Consider the following 16,250-nt stretch of genomic DNA (forward strand, 5'->3'; position numbering starts at 1 on the left):
CTGTATTATATGTTGATGGGCTTCAGATGAAAAAAGGTAACAAGGACCCCAGCCCCATGGTGCAGCTGTCCGTAGAAGATACAACCAAGGAGAGTAAGGTAGGAATTCACCCCCATAGGCCCTCAGAAGTTCTTAATAACTATGGTGTATAGGTTAGTGTATTTCTCTCATGTTCCATCACTTGTATCCTCTCCCCTATGGTTCCTAGACTTGTTATCTTACCACTGACCCAGTGTGGGAAGTTGCCTTCACATTCTACATCCAGGACCCTCGCAAACAGGAAATTGATATTCAGGTAATAAGATATCCACAAGCCTATTTTCTCTCTATCAATCTCTGTCTTTCTCTATCAATCTCTGTCTCTCTCTTTCCATCTCTTTCTCTCTCTTTCTCTCTCTCTTTCCATCTCTTTCTCTCTCTCTTTCTCTCTCTCTTTCTCTCTCTCTTTCTCTCTCTCTTTCTCTCTCTCTTTCTCTCTCTCTATCCATCTGTCTCTCGTAATGTTGGCTTAACGGTCACAGTGGTTACGAGTGGATCCTCGTTTACTGCAGATGTCACAGACACACACCACTGTTGTAGAATATCAATCCTTATCCGCCCTTATCCACCTGTCAATCATATCCACACATTTTTTTACCTTTTCTCTGTCAAACACCCAACCTCCTCCTCATCTGCCTCTCTCCTCCTCCTCCTCCCCCTCTCTCTTCCTTCTCCTCCTTCTCCTCCCTCTCTCCCAGGTGAAGGATGATGACCGGGCTCTGTCTCTGGGCAGTCTGTCCATCCCTCTGTCCCGTCTGCTGGCTAGTCCTGACCTCAGCATGGACCAGTGGTTTCAGCTGGACAACTCTGGCCAGGCCAGCCGCATCTATATCAACGCTGTTCTGAGGGTGGGTGGGGAGCACGCACACAAATGCAGGAAAGCACGCACGGGAAGCACAGCGCGCACACAGAAAACCCACACAGGCACACGCAGCATGCAAACACACACGCGTGCATGCAGGCATGAGTAGGCACACATATACACACACACACCTACACACACACACACACCTACACACACACACACACACACACACACACACACACACACACACACACACACACACACACACACACACACACACACACACACACACACACACACACACACACACACACACACACACAGTGATGCCATGGCATAACCTGTCCTAAAATGTGTCTCCGACTAAGTATCTCCCTCTCTTCTCTCTCCTGATATAGGTGCTGTATTTAAATGAGGATGCCTCTCCTACCAGCCCCGTATCTCCTCACCCCCTAAGCCCAGGGTCAGGCCACGGAGATGGGGGTATCTCATCAGAGGTGACCCCTGGGGGAGTGAGTGGAGCCCCCAAACCTGTACCCACCCGACCCCAGCAGACCACCCCTGACTCGGACTTTGCTAGTGAGGTGAGTCCGCTAACCGAAACACACACACACACACACACTGACTTCCACTACAGCTTGTGTGTTCACTGATGACTGTATAATCGATGCGGGATGCACACAGTCTGCCACAGACAGAGCACACAAAGGCCTGTCCCGTTGAGGCCGGAGCAGGCATGGTCATATGTCTTCTCTGTGGCTTCGCCAGGCGACATTCAGTCCTTTTTTCATCGGCCAACAGCACTCCTTGTGGCAGAGGCCGCGCCAGGTGGAAGGGTTGCAGCAACAGTCTGGAGGGAGGCAGGGTTCATCCCACACTACTATAGTGATGTCTTCGGTTGGTCCTTTAGCCTGCTTTATCCTGCCCACCTGCAGAGCGACCGCCTAGTTGTAGCTGTCCGTACAGCGTCATTCGCAACAGGCGGTCCTCTGGCATCCGATGGCATGGCCGAGCTATCTAAGCTGGTTGCGTGTGAGGGACGCCTCAATGCTCTTCCAGTTGGTTCTCTGGAGGATCTCTGAGTGCGGAACACTGTCCTGCCAGGTCACTTTTCAAATGTGTTGGAGGCATTTTATGTGAAAGGACGCCAGTTGTGTTAAGTGTTGGCCCGTAGACTGCCCATGTTTCACATCTATATCAAATCAAATGTATTTATTTAGCCCTTCGTACATCAGCTAATATCTCGAAGTGCTGTACAGAAACCCAGAAACCCTCAAATCCCAAACAGCAAGCAATGCAGGTGTAGAAGCGCGTGAAGATACGTGAAGGAGTGAAGATACACACACTGCCTGGTACACTGCAACTTTGGTGGGTAGGTGCAGGTTGCTGTTGTTGAAAACCCTTTTCCTTAGCCGTCTAAATGAGGATGAGGCCTGTTTGATCCGATTGTGGATATCCTGGTCGATGTTGCAGTCTTCCCGAGTGGATGCTTCCAAGGTATTTAAGGTGTGGTACAATGGCCAGGGAGGAGTCTGAGATGGAGAACGCGGGTGATTCAGGTGACGCATCAGATGACCTTTGACATAGGACCTCTGTTTTCGGGATGCTAACAGACAGGCCCATTCAGCTGTATGGTCGTGTCTTTACTATCATTGAATGTGAAGACTTATTTGATCAAATCAATTCTCTATGTGTAATTATTATTATTACGTGATTAAACTAACCATGTAAACTTAATTAACTAGGAAGTCAGGGCTCCACGGAAAATGTTGAGTTACAGAGCTAGAATTTTCCGAATATAACTCTTCAGATATTTTAATATCCGATCGATTAGTCATTCTCGTTTTAATGTATTATTACCTTGTTAGTCTCTTTCCAAACTTCGTAAAATTCTTGGTTATCTGCACGAACCTCAGCATAAATTATGAATCAGCGATATACAAATTGGCTTAATTATTTATTTACTAACTAAATAATCACAGAAATACATAACAAACAGTAAATATTGGTTACTAACAATGATAGAAAAGTCCCTAGTGGGCTAAGCCGATATGACGTCTTGGTAGACAAAAGGAAAGGGGTGGGACTGAGAAAGAGCGGGAAAGACTAAATGGATTCATTACACAGTCCTATAATTATATTCATTGAAATGCTAATCCATTGCACATGAACGGCCGCTCATTCGAGAATAATTGCAATGTGTATATATATTTACGCTCGTATGTCGTTATTGTCTACTCTGTTGGAATCCTCGATCGTCCTGTAGGGTTCATCAGAGTCTCTGGTTAACTTTCATTGAAGTCACAAAGTCTTTTGTGGTTAGAATGGTTACTTCAGAGTACCATTCAAACATTTTCTCATAGAATAGATGCTTCGGTATCTGTCGGTATTCTCGTTCTAGGTGTACGTCATTTCTCGCTGCAGACTAGTAATTAGTGTCGTCTTGAATTTGCTCCTTCTGTAGTGAATCGATAGTCTCCGAGTTGAACTATTTCCAGACATGTAGCCAATGCTCCACGTGAGATGGTTTTCTAGTCTTATGGTTTGCATGGTCTTAACCATTCAAGACGTCCGGCTTACCGTGGGTCTCTTTGGCATGTTGTAGATTAAACAACTTTACACACCAGCGTCACCCGGCATGTTTTGGTGGGAATTTCTTCAGGAGTGGGTTTTATCCTCTGTCGAAGAACGGGTGGTTCTATGACGCCTAATGTGATGTCTGGGTTCACGGGGTTATGGCCATTGACTAGTTCATTTTTATATGAAAATCCATACTCTCATTTAGAAGGTTAATATCAATTACATCTTTTCTCAAATGTTTTCATGTTTAATCACATACGTTTCACAGTATTTAGATGTAATCCTGACAGCTGGGAAATGTACACTTTAAGAGATACCGTTGTGTGTGTTTCCTGTCCTTCATGAGATCACCAAATGAAACACACTCGTCATTACTGTCCCTTAAGTGTCCGTGGACCACTCCCACATTCTCAAAAGTAGAAATATTGTTTAATTCTCCCATTTTGGGAATTTAAGAGTTTGGCCAAGAGAAGTCCTTTGTTCTCTCTCTGTGCTCTCCCCGTCTCTTTCTGCATGACCAGGGGGAGAGAGTCTCTGCCAGGAATTTATGACCTGAGATAATAAAACCTGGGTTAGGAGAGAGAGAGAGGAGGATGGGGGGAAACCACGATCTACACCGAAGAAAGGGCCACATCAGGACAGTATGCTATCCAGTGTGCCAATTACAGGGGGTCAGGGAGGGCTTAGCCCCCCCCCCCCCCCCCCCCCAAATGAGACATGAGCTCCCATTATTGCAAACTTTGGGGGGGGGGGGGGTGTCTCCAATTGAACAATTCTCCTATTTGGTTAAAATGTAATTTTGTCCTGCTACAGTGGTAAATATGAAAATAAAATCTTATCCCAGCTGGTATAAACTAATGACAGTTGGTTCAGGTTCTTTTAATGGCATTCATCTCTCTACTCTGTCTGCCTCTGTCTCTGTCTGCCTATGTCTCTGTCTGCCTCGCTCTGTCTGTCTTGAGCTTTCCTTAGCAAACTTGTAACATTGTATTGACTGGGTCCAGCCCGCTAGGGAACTTGTAACATTGTATTGACTGGGTCCAGCCCGCTAGGGAACTTGTAACATTGTATTGACTGGGTCCAGCCCGCTATGGAACTTGTAACATTGTATTGACTGGGTCCAGCCCGCTAGGGAACTTGTAACATTGTATTGACTGGGTCCAGCCCGCTAGGGAACTTGCAACATTGTATTGACTGGGTCCAGCCCGCTATGGAACTTGTAACATTGTATTGACTGGGTCCAGCCCGCTAGGGAACTTGTAACATTGTATTGACTGGGTCCAGCCCGCTAGGGAACTTGTAACATTGTATTGACTGGGTCCAGCCCGGTAGGGAACTTGTAACATTGTATTGACTGGGTCCAGCCCGCTAGGGAACTTGTAACATTGTATTGACTGGGTCCAGCCCGCTATGGAACTTGTAACATTGTATTGACTGGGTCCAGCCCGCTAGGGAACTTGTAACATTGTATTGACTGGGTCCAGCCCGTTAGGGAACTTGTAACATTGTATTGACTGGGTCCAGCCCGCTAGGGAACTTGTAACATTGTATTGACTGGGTCCAGCCCGCTAGGGAACTTGTAACATTGTATTGACTGGGTCCAGCCCGCTAGGGAACTTGTAACATTGTATTGACTGGGTCCAGCCCGCTAGGGAACTTGTAACATTGTATTGACTGGGTCCAGCCCGGTAGGGAACTTGTAACATTGTATTGACTGGGTCCAGCCCGCTAGGGAACTTGTAACATTGTATTGACTGGGTCCAGCCCGCTAGGGAACTTGTAACATTGTATTGACTGGGTCCAGCCCGCTAGGGAACTTGTAACATTGTATTGACTGGGTCCAGCCCGCTAGGGAACTTGTAACATTGTATTGACTGGGTCCAGCCCGCTATGGAACTTGTAACATTGTATTGACTGGGTCCAGCCCGCTAGGGAACTTGTAACATTGTATTGACTGGGTCCAGCCCACTAGGGAACTTGTAACATTGTATTGACTGGGTCCAGCCCACTATGGAACTTGTAACATTGTATTGACTGGGTCCAGCCCGGTAGGGAACTTGTAACATTGTATTGACTGGGTCCAGCCCGCTAGGGAACTTGTAACATTGTATTGACTGGGTCCAGCCCGCTAGGGAACTTGTAACATTGTATTGACTGGGTCCAGCCCGCTAGGGAACTTGCAACATTGTATTGACTGGGTCCAGCCCGCTAGGGAACTTGTAACATTGTATTGACTGGGTCCAGCCCGCTAGGGAACTTGTAACATTGTATTGACTGGGTCCAGCCCGCTAGGGAAATTGCAACATTGTATTGACTGGGTCCAGCCCGCTAGGGAACTTGCAACATTGTATTGACTGGGTCCAGCCCGGTAGGGAACTTGTAACATTGTATTGACTGGGTCCAGCCCGGTAGGGAACTTGTAACATTGTATTGACTGGGTCCAGCCCGGTAGGGAACTTGTAACATTGTATTGACTGGGTCCAGCCCGGTAGGGAACTTGTAACATTGTATTGACTGGGTCCAGCCCGGTAGGGAACTTGTAACATTGTATTGACTGGGTCCAGCCCGCTAGGGAACTTGTAACATTGTATTGACTGGGTCCAGCCCGGTAGGGAACTTGTAACATTGTATTGACTGGGTCCAGCCCGCTAGGGAACTTGTAACATTGTATTGACTGGGTCCAGCCCGCTAGGGAACTTGTAACATTGTATTGACTGGGTCCAGCCCGCTAGGGAACTTGTAACATTGTATTGACTGGGTCCAGCCCGCTAGGGAACTTGTAACATTGTATTGACTGGGTCCAGCCCGCTAGGGAACTTGCAACATTATCAACTGGCCCCTCAGTTTCCCGCGCAGATGAGGACAGACAGCTGTATTTGCATCCCGTATTTCAGCCCCTTTTCAGGTGTCCCAACTTTTTTTTTTTATAAAAAAAGGTCAATTTGTCAGCAAGCAGCATCAATTCGACAATTGCCGAATCACAACAATGTTTGGTGATTTGTAAAAGATGTCTCTTTCCACAAATCAAATGGAGGTTGTATGGTGCACTGTTTGGATGCTGGAATCTTTTTTAATTTTTTTTATTATTATTATTATTTTTATCCCATTTTCTCCCCAATTTTCGTGGTATCCAATCGCTAGTAATTACTATCTTGTCTCATCGCTACAACTCCCGTACGGGCTCGGGAGAGACGAAGGTCGAAAGCCATGCGTCCTCCGAAGCACAACCCAACCAAGCCGCACTGCTTCTTAACACAGCGCGCCTCCAACCCGGAAGCCAGCCGCACCAATGTGTCAGAGGAAACACCGTGTACCTGGCCCCCTTGGTTAGCGCGCACTGCGCCCGGCCCGCCACAGGAGTCGCTGGAGCGCGATGAGACAAGGATATCCCTACCGGCCAAACCCTCCCTAACCCGGACGACGCTATGCCAATTGTGCGTCGCCCCACGGACCTCCCGGTCGCGGCCGGCTGCGACAGAGCCTGGGTGCGAACCCAGAGTCTCTAGTGGCGCAGTTAACACTGCGATGCAGTGCCCTAGACCACTGCACCACCCGGGAGGCCGCTGGAATCATTTTTTGAGTGGGCGAACATGCGCAGGTAGCGTTAGCCTACTTTCTGAAGTCATTTGTTTGACAATCAGATGAAAACATCATAACTGGTTGTGTTCATGCCACATTAAAAGGTAATACATTTTTAAAGATTACGTGTATTTACAATAAGTCCCATGCGTTTTAGGATGCTCAAGTACTCGTTCAGATTTGATCTTTGTAGAGCCTCCTAATGTTGAACAGGACACAAACATGCACTCTCTCTCTCTCTCTCTGCCCCTCTCTCTCTCTCTCTCTCTCTCTCTCTCTCTCTCTCTCTCTCTCTGCCTCTCTCTCTCTCTCTCTCTCTCTCTCTCTGCCTCTCTCTCTCTCTCTCTCTCTCTCTCTCTGCCTCTCTCTCTCTCTCTCTCTCTCTGCCCCCTCTCTCTCTCTCTCTCTCTCTCTCTCTCTGCCCCTCTCTCTCTCTCTCTCTCTCTCTCTCTCTCTCTGCCTGTCTCTCTCTCTCTCTCTCTCTCTCTCTCTGCCCCCCTCTCTCTCTGCCCCTCTCCCTCTCTGCCCCTCTCCCTCTCTGCCCCTCTCCCTCTCTGCCTCTCTCTCTCTGCCCCTCTCTCTCTCTGCCCCTCTCTCTCTCTGCCTCTCTCTCTCTGCCTCTCTCTCTCTGCCTCTCTCTCTCTGCCTCTCTCTCTCTCTCTCTCTCTCTCTCTCTCTCTCTGCCTCTCTCTCTCTCTCTCTCTCTCTGCCCCTCTCTCTCTCTCTCTCTCTCTCTCTCTGCCCCTCTCTCTCTCTCTCTCTCTCTCTCTCTCTCTCTCTGCCTGTCTCTCTCTCTCTCTCTCTCTCTCTCTGCCCCCCTCTCTCTCTGCCCCTCTCCCTCTCTGCCCCTCTCCCTCTCTGCCCCTCTCCCTCTCTGCCCCTCTCTCTCTCTGCCCCTCTCTCTCTCTGCCTCTCTCTCTCTGCCTCTCTCTCTCTGCCTCTCTCTCTCTCTCTCTCTCTGTCCCTCTCTCTCTCTCTGTCTGTGTAGGGTGTGCTGCGTATCCACCTGGTGGAGGCCAGTAACCTGATAGCCAAGGATAACTTCATGGGGGGCATGGTGAAGGGGAAGAGTGACCCCTACGTCAAGATCAGGGTCGGGGGAGTCACCTTCCGCAGCCACACCATCAAAGAGAACCTCAACCCCTACTGGAACGAACTCTACGAGGTAAAAAGAGCACGGTGATAGCAACTGGATGTCGGAAATATTTCCGTTTTAGATGAAAGGAGGTTCCGGACACAGCGGATCTATGCTCTCATACAGTAAACAATAATGATTTGGATTGAATGAAGGTGGAATTTAGACTCTGGAAGACGTTAAGCACCTGTTGTATATGTGTTGTGGTTGGCTTCCTCAGATCATCCTAACCCAGCTGCCTGGTCAGGAGATCCAGTTTGAGCTGTTTGATAAAGATCTGGACCAGGATGACTTCTTGGGCAGGTGAGGATCTGACCAGACGACATGTTGCCTCATAACGACTCAGAGCCAGATGAAATACGTGAATGCATTGTGTTACAGGTTCAAGTTGAACCTGCGAGACATCATCAGCCCACAGTTCACTGATGAGGTAACGTCTAACGATTCACTATAAATTTTATGACAGATTTAGCTGTGTTTGCTATATGGCCAGTGGTAGAGCTATGCCTCCAAAATATGTGTGTCATACAGTATTGCAATGATACTCTCATAGTCTGATAATGGTAGTCTGGTAATCGTGTGTCTGTTTCTATCACAGTGGTACACTCTGAATGATGTGAAGTCAGGTCGGGTTCACCTGTTCATGGAGTGGCTCCCCAGGCTCTCAGAGTCCGCCAGATTAGATCAGGTTAGCTCCCCCTGTTCTCTCTATCTCTGTCTCTCTCTATCGCTGTCTCTCTCTCTGTCTCTGTGTGTGTGTCTCTCTGCTCTACCAGTGTCTGGTTCTAACGGTGTATTATAATTCTGAACCCTCCAGATCCTTCAGTTCCAGGCCGAGCAGCAGTACCAGAACAAGGCAGTGCCGTCGGCTGCTGTGCTGTTTGTGTATGTGGAGAGAGCACACAGCCTGCCGGTGAGACCAGGGGCCTGCTGCCCTGCTGTGTGCTCTCATGCTGCTGCGGTTGTTGTTGTTGTCCTTTGACTCTATATAGCCCACAATACTTCCTCAGTGTTTATATACAACAATATTTTTGGGGGTTTTGTTACTACATCATGACCTTACATTATTGGTTTGTACATTTGTTATGTATGTACATTTGGCGATTCTGCCGCAGTCCTTTCATTTCTTTAATACACACAAAAAAAAAATCTTCATGTTCGCAGTTGAAGAAGAACGGAAAAGAGCCAAAAGTGGGGGCAGAGATTCTGCTGAAGGCCATGTCATACAAGACCAAGGTAACACTTCCTCTTCAAGTCTTCTTGACTCCTGGTCTATTTACATACTGTGTATGCTTACTAGAGAAACCAAAATGAAGTATGGACAATTTATTTGTATCTTTTTGGTTTCTCCATCCATCTCTTTTTCCAAGGTGTGCGAGCGCTCTACGTCTCCTCGGTGGGATGAAGCTTTCCACTTCCTGGTTCGTGACCCTAGAGAGGAACTCCTCATAGTGAAGGTGAGAGAAAGGTCTCGCAAAGGGTTGAAAAGTATACATTTGTTTTTGGGGCCTAAGAGAGCTGATAGCGCTGTTAGCACGTTTTCATACAGAGACACCTATTGAAACCCATTTTTAATGGACCCATTCGACGCTGGGAGAATGAGTGGTGACATCGGGAGTGATTGTGGACGAAGTTAGAAAGGAAGTATGGTACTTAATGTTACCTCTGATCATTGTGTGCGTGCATGTGTTCATGTTTTTCTATCCCTCTCTACTATAGTTGTCCCACAGCTGGGGCCAGGCCATGGGTACGGTGGTACTACCACTGAGAGAGGTTCTGTCAGAGCAGGGCCTGGTGCTGGACCGATGGCTGAGTCTGGACGGGGCCCTCCCTGAGAGCCAGATACTACTGAGGGCCACACTCAAGGTAAACTCAAAGTAAACAGACACTCTGTGTACCAGACTCACCACTGTCCAGACCTGGGTTCAAATAGTATTTGTTTTCTCTCCAATGCGTTATCTGTGCTAGATTGAGCTCGTCTGGCACAACGGAACCAATGAAACAGTCCCTAAAGTGTAAACTCTACCCGTCTGGCATTTCAGGCAGGCTCAATTTAAACACTCAAAGTATTTGAAAGAAAATATACTATTTGAACCCATGTCTGACTCGTACACCCACTCTCTATACCAAACAAACTCAGCACTGTCACATGATTTTCATACTCAGAGACTCACAAACTCACCACTTGTCCCATGACTATTCCTCCGAAACAACACGATTGCATGAATGATCCAGTTCAGACAGTGCCCCTAAGTCATTGTCTATGATTGCATTTGCTCTGAAGCCCCTCTTTCTCCATTAACGTCATCATGTGCGCTCTTAATACCTTCTATCCTGATAATCATTTTACTGTCACGTGTCTCTTACTCATAAATGTCATATTTGATCTGTTTTTCCAAAGTTTGTCGACCGTGTGTAAAATGACCTTTAAAAAAAAAAAAGTGTATTAAACAGAAGCTTGAAACTTGAGAGGAATATTAAATGGTCTTTTGTCTTGCAGATCTTGGACACCCAGCTGGCAGTGTGTCATAGTGATGGCACTAGGGAGGGCAGTGAGGACAGAGACCATGTCATCCACAGACGGGACACTGAACCAAACCTACGACACCGATCACCGCTCTCTCAACTGTGAGTCATTCTAAAGCTCACACTGACATCAGTGTCCCATTGTTTCCCGGTCACATTACAGTGTAGTACAGTGAGGACTGAGGAATCATGTCCGGCGGGCCAGCATGGCACATGTTGTTTTTCTCTGTACTGTACTTCACCATAGAAATAAATAACCCATTTCTGCAGTTTAAAATTATCATGTATCTGTAATCAAACATCATAATTAGGGCCAGGAGTGGGACCTGACCAGGAAAAACTCTGGGCCTAGTCATAATGAAGGAATGAATACATTTTATAATCCATGTAAACTGTAACCGTGGGAGATTCTCAATTGGACAAAAGTCCGTCTTCGTCTCGACTCCTCCTCGACTCCTCCTCTCCTCCGTGACCCGGAAACCATTAAGTGGTCACCGTATGAAGGAGCTGTGTCAATTCGTTAATAGGCGAACGGAGGAGTTTGCTCCTCTCCTCGGTTGCCTCCTCCGGCATAGGGTACTGAGGTGTATGCTACAGGAGTCCTACTGCAAGAGTTTGGACATTTGCCACAAACCCTTTGAAAGTCAAAGTAGAAAATAATACATTTTAGAAGCGATATGCTACTCATCCTTTTATCTATAAAATGTATTGCGCAACTCCCTACATTTAGTTTTTATCATTTTACATAGATTTTGTGATTCCTCCTCTGTAAACGTCATTTGCCAGAATCTGAAGTCATAAAAGCGCATTTGTTTCCACATTTCCCCCCCTCGCCTCCTCCCCTCGATTACCTTTGACCTTTTTCAAAAGGATGCGAGGAGAGGACGGAGGAGAGGACGCGAGGAGTCGAGCAAAACCAATTGAGATTCTCCCCCTGTCTACCTGTGTCTCCTCGCTCAGAGGTGATCAGAGCCCCGGCCAGGTGAAGCTGCAAATTGGCTACTCAATAGAGGAGAACCGGCTGTTCATCACCGTCCTTTCCTGCAGGTATGTCCCAAACTACAATACCCATAATGCACTGTGTATCACTGTACCTTGCCTGCAGGTCTGTCCTGAACCACACTGGCACGGACCGACTGGCTGGTGGTGTATAGTCACTAGACCTATAACCTTAATTTGTATCTATGTTGTGCGTAATTTATTTATTTATTTATTTATGAATGTTAAGCGATTCTTTTATTGTATTTGAATGAATTAATGCATAAATCAACTTAAAAAAGGGGGGGAAAGCTAGCCTTAATGTATATGCTAAGCAAAACAATCCTGCAGCAACAGGAAATGTGAATTATTATGTGGATTATAATTCATGGACATTTTTGTAGGACAATGATACATTTTTCATAAGGGAAATTGGAAATGACCAACTTCAGAAGCTTTTTAAAATCTCAAATACACTACAAGTTTAACATTTCCTGCATTGCAGGAAAGTTCTCCTGCAACAGGGGGATCAAATGAAGATCCTACATCTGTAAGGAGCCAGTGAACATTGTGCTAAACAGTGTCCACGCGCAGTTAGTCACCCGGTTTGTTCTCTGTTTGCCTTTAGGGGCCTGCCAGCTTGTGGGTCTGCTAAGGACGGGTCCGACCCCTATATCTCCTTCATCCTTCTGCCAGACAAGAACAGGATCACCAAGAGAAAGACCAACACCAAGAAGAGAGACCTCAATCCTGAGTTCAACGAGAGGTGAGACAGAAGGGGACGTAAGGAGACAGAGGGAATGTGTAGGGACAGGAGTTTTCATGACCATGTTTAGTTTTTTATTTGACCTTTTAACTCGGCAAGTCAGTTAAGAACAAATTCTTATTTTCAATGACGGCCTAGGAACTTGTTCACGGGCAAAATGACAGATTTGTACCTTGTCAGCTCAGGAATTCGATCTTTCGGTTACACGTCCAATGCTCTAACTACTAGGCTACCTGCCGCCCCAGAGTTACCTTAACTAGGGCCCAGAGTTATTCCTGCTATCTTTGTGTACTGTGTGGTACTGTTTGCATTTTTGTATGTCTGAAGTCCTAACCCTATAAATGGATAAAAAATAAAAATCCTCAGCAATCTACACACAATACCCCATAATGACAAAGATAAAACTGTTTTTTGGTTTTCTAAGCAAATATATTAAATACAAAAAACAGATACCTTATTTACATCATCAATATTTGCTATGAGACTCGAAATTGAGCTCAGGTGCATCCTGCTTCCATTGATCATCCTTGAGATGTTTCTACAACTTGATTGGAGTCCACCTGTGGTAAATACAATTGTTTGGACATGATTTGGAAAGGCACACACCTGTCTGTATAAGGTCCCACAGTTGACAGTGTATGTCAGAGCAAAAACCAAGCCATGAGGACGAAGGAATTGTCCGTAGAGTCCCGAGACAGGATTGTGACGAGGAACAGATCTGGAGAAGGGTACCAACATATTTCTGCAGCATTGAAGGCCCCCAAGAACACAGTTGCTTCCATCGTTCTTAAATGGAAGAAGTTCGGAACCACCAAGCTTCTTCTTCTAGCTGGCTACCCGGACAAACTGAGCAATCAAGGGTAAAAGGGCCTTGGTCAGGAGGGTGACCAAGAACCTGATGGTCACTCTGACAGAGCTCCAGAGTTTCTCTGTGGAGATGGGAGAACCTTCCAGAAGGACAACCATCTCTGCAGCACTCCACCAATCAGGCTTTTTGGTAGAGTGGCCAGACAGAAGCCACTCCTCAGTAAAAGGCACATGACAGCCCGCTTGGAGTTTGCCAAAAGGAACCTAAAGGACTCAGATCATGAGAAAAAAGATTCTCTGGTCTGATGAAACCAAGATTGAACTCTTTGGCCTGAATGCCAAGTATCACGTCTGAATGCCTGAATGCCAAGGACCTCAGACTTTCCGAAGGCACTGTATATCAAACTAGCACCTCTACAGTAGGGAGTTATGTCCTATCCCTGTATCTGCCATTCTATGTCTTTTCCTTTTTCTGTGTGTGCAGGTTTGACTTTGACTTCTCTCTGGAGGAGTCCATGCAGAGAAGACTGGACCTGACTGTCAAAAACAACGTCTCCTTCATGAGCCGGGAGAGAGAGCTCATTGGAAAGGTAAGCTACTGTAGGCTATCTAATGATCTCTGTCCTGGTTTAAGCACCTTTTTGAGATGACCTCTGACCTGTGTTTTTCGTTGTTGTGTTTAGTTACAGCTGGATTTGGATCAGATAGACCTGAAGAGTGGCAATGCACAATGGTAGGTGCCATCCCACATCTTACCTTTCTGTATTCATTCATGTAGATTCCATATTACTTTGATTGATAAGCTACCTATCTGTTACTTTTTCAGGTACGATTTGGTAGAGGAGACCAATTAGATGAGAGGATGGTCTCGCTTTCCCGCAGTGCAATGTTCCTTTTACGATCACTTCTTCAGTTCAGTTTGTTTTATATTTTTATTCAGCTTATGAGCCATGGGGCCACCACTGAAGAATTGCTTACATTTACATATCATCCCAACAATACCCCAATTCATTTGTAAATTGAATTCCTCCAATCAATGACAGATTTGGTCTGTGTTACTACTGTGCTATGAAGGCTCTGGAAAGAGAGAATTCCTAAATCCAGAGTCATGAGAATATTTTATTTAAGATTGTTTGGCTGAATAGATATTTGATATGAAAGCAACTATGAAATAAGAAATATACACTGATTGCACAAAACATTAAGAATACCTTCCAACTATTGAGTTGCACCCCCCATTTTGCCCTCAGAACAGCCTATATTTGTCAGGGGAATGGACTAGAAGGTGTTGAAAGCGTTCCACAGGGATGCTGGCCCAGGTTGACTTTTATGCTTCCCACAGTTGTGTCAAGTTGGCTGGATGTCCTTTGGGTGGTGGACCATTCTTGATACACACGGGAAACTGTTGAGCGTGGGAAAAACCCAGCAGCGTCGCACTCCTTGACACAAACTGGTACACCTGGCACCTACTATCATACCTCGTTAAAAGGAAATTAAATATTTGTCTTGCCCATTCACCCTTGGCATGGCACACATAAACAATCAATGCCCCAATCGTCTTAAGGCTTAATGTCCCCTTCACGTACACTGAATGAAGTGGATTTAACAAGTGACATCAGTAAGGGATCATAGCTTTCAGCTGGATTCACCTGGTCAGTCTGTGAAGGAAAGAGCAGGCGTCCTTCATGTTTTGTACATCAGTGTATGTTACCAAAGCACTTAAATTGTATTAACTTAAGTCACAAAAGGCGTTTAGCTTCAATCACATTGATGTTTTGATGTCTCTTTTAATGTTTGATTATGCATTTGTATCAACCCCAGAGCACCACAAAAGCAGCAAAAATCCAGAACAGTTTCAACTTTTAAGTGTTTAGAGTTGTTCTAACCGGTTAAGTTATTATTTACTCAAAAAAGGAATTGTTCTGAGTAATTTTTTATTTATTTGTTTTTAAGTCTTTTCATTCCAAAGATATCAACAACTTAACGTGATGACTCTGTGTACCATCATGGATGTTTCCAATCCAAATGAAATGATTACTGATTCCTGAAATTATTATTTTAATGATGCTTTAAGAAACAATGTTTTAACTCATCAATTCCTTCTGTTATCCTGTTTTTATATGTTACGTTTTTGCCTTATGTGTTCCAATTATTGTGCACAATTTCTTGAACTAATGATTATATGTTCATTCTGTTCCCAAATGAAGAAGTTTTAAATGTTTTAATCATATATATATATATATTTGAGGGTTGATTTTATAATTCAGGAGAAGTATTACAAAATGACCCAGAACATCACATTTGCCAGTGAAAATGTTACACATTCTAGCTTTACAGTATTGCAATATCCGAATCACTGTGCTTTTATTTGATAAAGAGAACGTTGTAGCTATATAATTCATGTATGTTCACATTCCAAGGCAGCATTGTGTTGTATACACTATGTTTGTGTGTAATTGTGTGTATTTGTAGTGCCAATAGTGACCTGGGGTCTGCTATAAGTCAGTCAATCAGAGTCATGTTACAAGTTGTTTGTTATAAAACACTTAGTCTTAGATAAAATACCCTGAAAGAACACTGAGGGACGGTTTCCTAGACACAGATGAATCCTATCCTATACTAAGAAGCATGTTCAATGGAGATTCCATGGAGAGTGCTGTTTTGTCCAGGACTAGGCTTAATTTGTGTCCAGGACACCGGCTCTGAAAGAAGCAGGCAAATTTTTTGGCAAGGAAATTCCCTTCCCTCTGCTGTCATTTCACTGCTAAGGCTTGAAATTTTTATGAAATGTTTGTAGGCAATATAAAGAAGTGGGGGAGAGAGAGAGACGGAGAGAGCTAGACGGGGGCGGGGGGGACGGGGGGACGGGGGGACGGGGGGGGACGAAGAGACAGAGAGAGAAAGACGGAGAGAGAGAGAGAGAGACTGCTGCTGCTTTAACACATATGCCTAATCACTGAATGTCTGTGTCGTAGTTGTTTCATTAAACGTTTGCACTTGCTGTAAAATGATTTATCTGATTTCTACTTTTTTTA

The 16,250-nt window shown here is 45.4% G+C and overlaps 1 protein-coding gene across 2 annotated transcripts in view; it reads left to right on the forward strand.

Moving 5' to 3' along the window:
* LOC129860564 (extended synaptotagmin-1-like) overlaps nucleotides 1-16,070 on the forward strand; it is a 28,024-nt gene extending 11,954 nt beyond the window's left edge. The window contains exons 14-31 of one of the 2 annotated variants that reach the window (XM_055931076.1): nucleotides 27-98; nucleotides 209-295; nucleotides 738-887; nucleotides 1,243-1,428; nucleotides 7,992-8,168; nucleotides 8,359-8,441; nucleotides 8,520-8,568; nucleotides 8,737-8,826; nucleotides 8,956-9,051; nucleotides 9,303-9,374; nucleotides 9,509-9,595; nucleotides 9,858-10,004; nucleotides 10,639-10,766; nucleotides 11,625-11,711; nucleotides 12,271-12,408; nucleotides 13,700-13,805; nucleotides 13,899-13,948; nucleotides 14,042-16,070. In XM_055931076.1, the coding sequence (XP_055787051.1) occupies nucleotides 27-98; nucleotides 209-295; nucleotides 738-887; nucleotides 1,243-1,428; nucleotides 7,992-8,168; nucleotides 8,359-8,441; nucleotides 8,520-8,568; nucleotides 8,737-8,826; nucleotides 8,956-9,051; nucleotides 9,303-9,374; nucleotides 9,509-9,595; nucleotides 9,858-10,004; nucleotides 10,639-10,766; nucleotides 11,625-11,711; nucleotides 12,271-12,408; nucleotides 13,700-13,805; nucleotides 13,899-13,948; nucleotides 14,042-14,069 (1,833 nt within the window). In that variant the 3' untranslated portion in view covers nucleotides 14,070-16,070. Of the gene's footprint in view, nucleotides 1-26; nucleotides 99-208; nucleotides 296-737; nucleotides 888-1,242; nucleotides 1,429-7,991; nucleotides 8,169-8,358; nucleotides 8,442-8,519; nucleotides 8,569-8,736; nucleotides 8,827-8,955; nucleotides 9,052-9,302; nucleotides 9,375-9,508; nucleotides 9,596-9,857; nucleotides 10,005-10,638; nucleotides 10,767-11,534; nucleotides 11,712-12,270; nucleotides 12,409-13,699; nucleotides 13,806-13,898; nucleotides 13,949-14,041 lie in introns of both variants that reach the window. The other variant, XM_055931075.1, reaches the window with a different exon arrangement.
* Nucleotides 16,071-16,250: the final 180 nt, after the last annotated feature.

This window comes from Salvelinus fontinalis, chromosome 8, assembly GCF_029448725.1.
Source record: "Salvelinus fontinalis isolate EN_2023a chromosome 8, ASM2944872v1, whole genome shotgun sequence".
Classification (NCBI taxonomy): Eukaryota; Metazoa; Chordata; class Actinopteri; order Salmoniformes; family Salmonidae; genus Salvelinus; species Salvelinus fontinalis.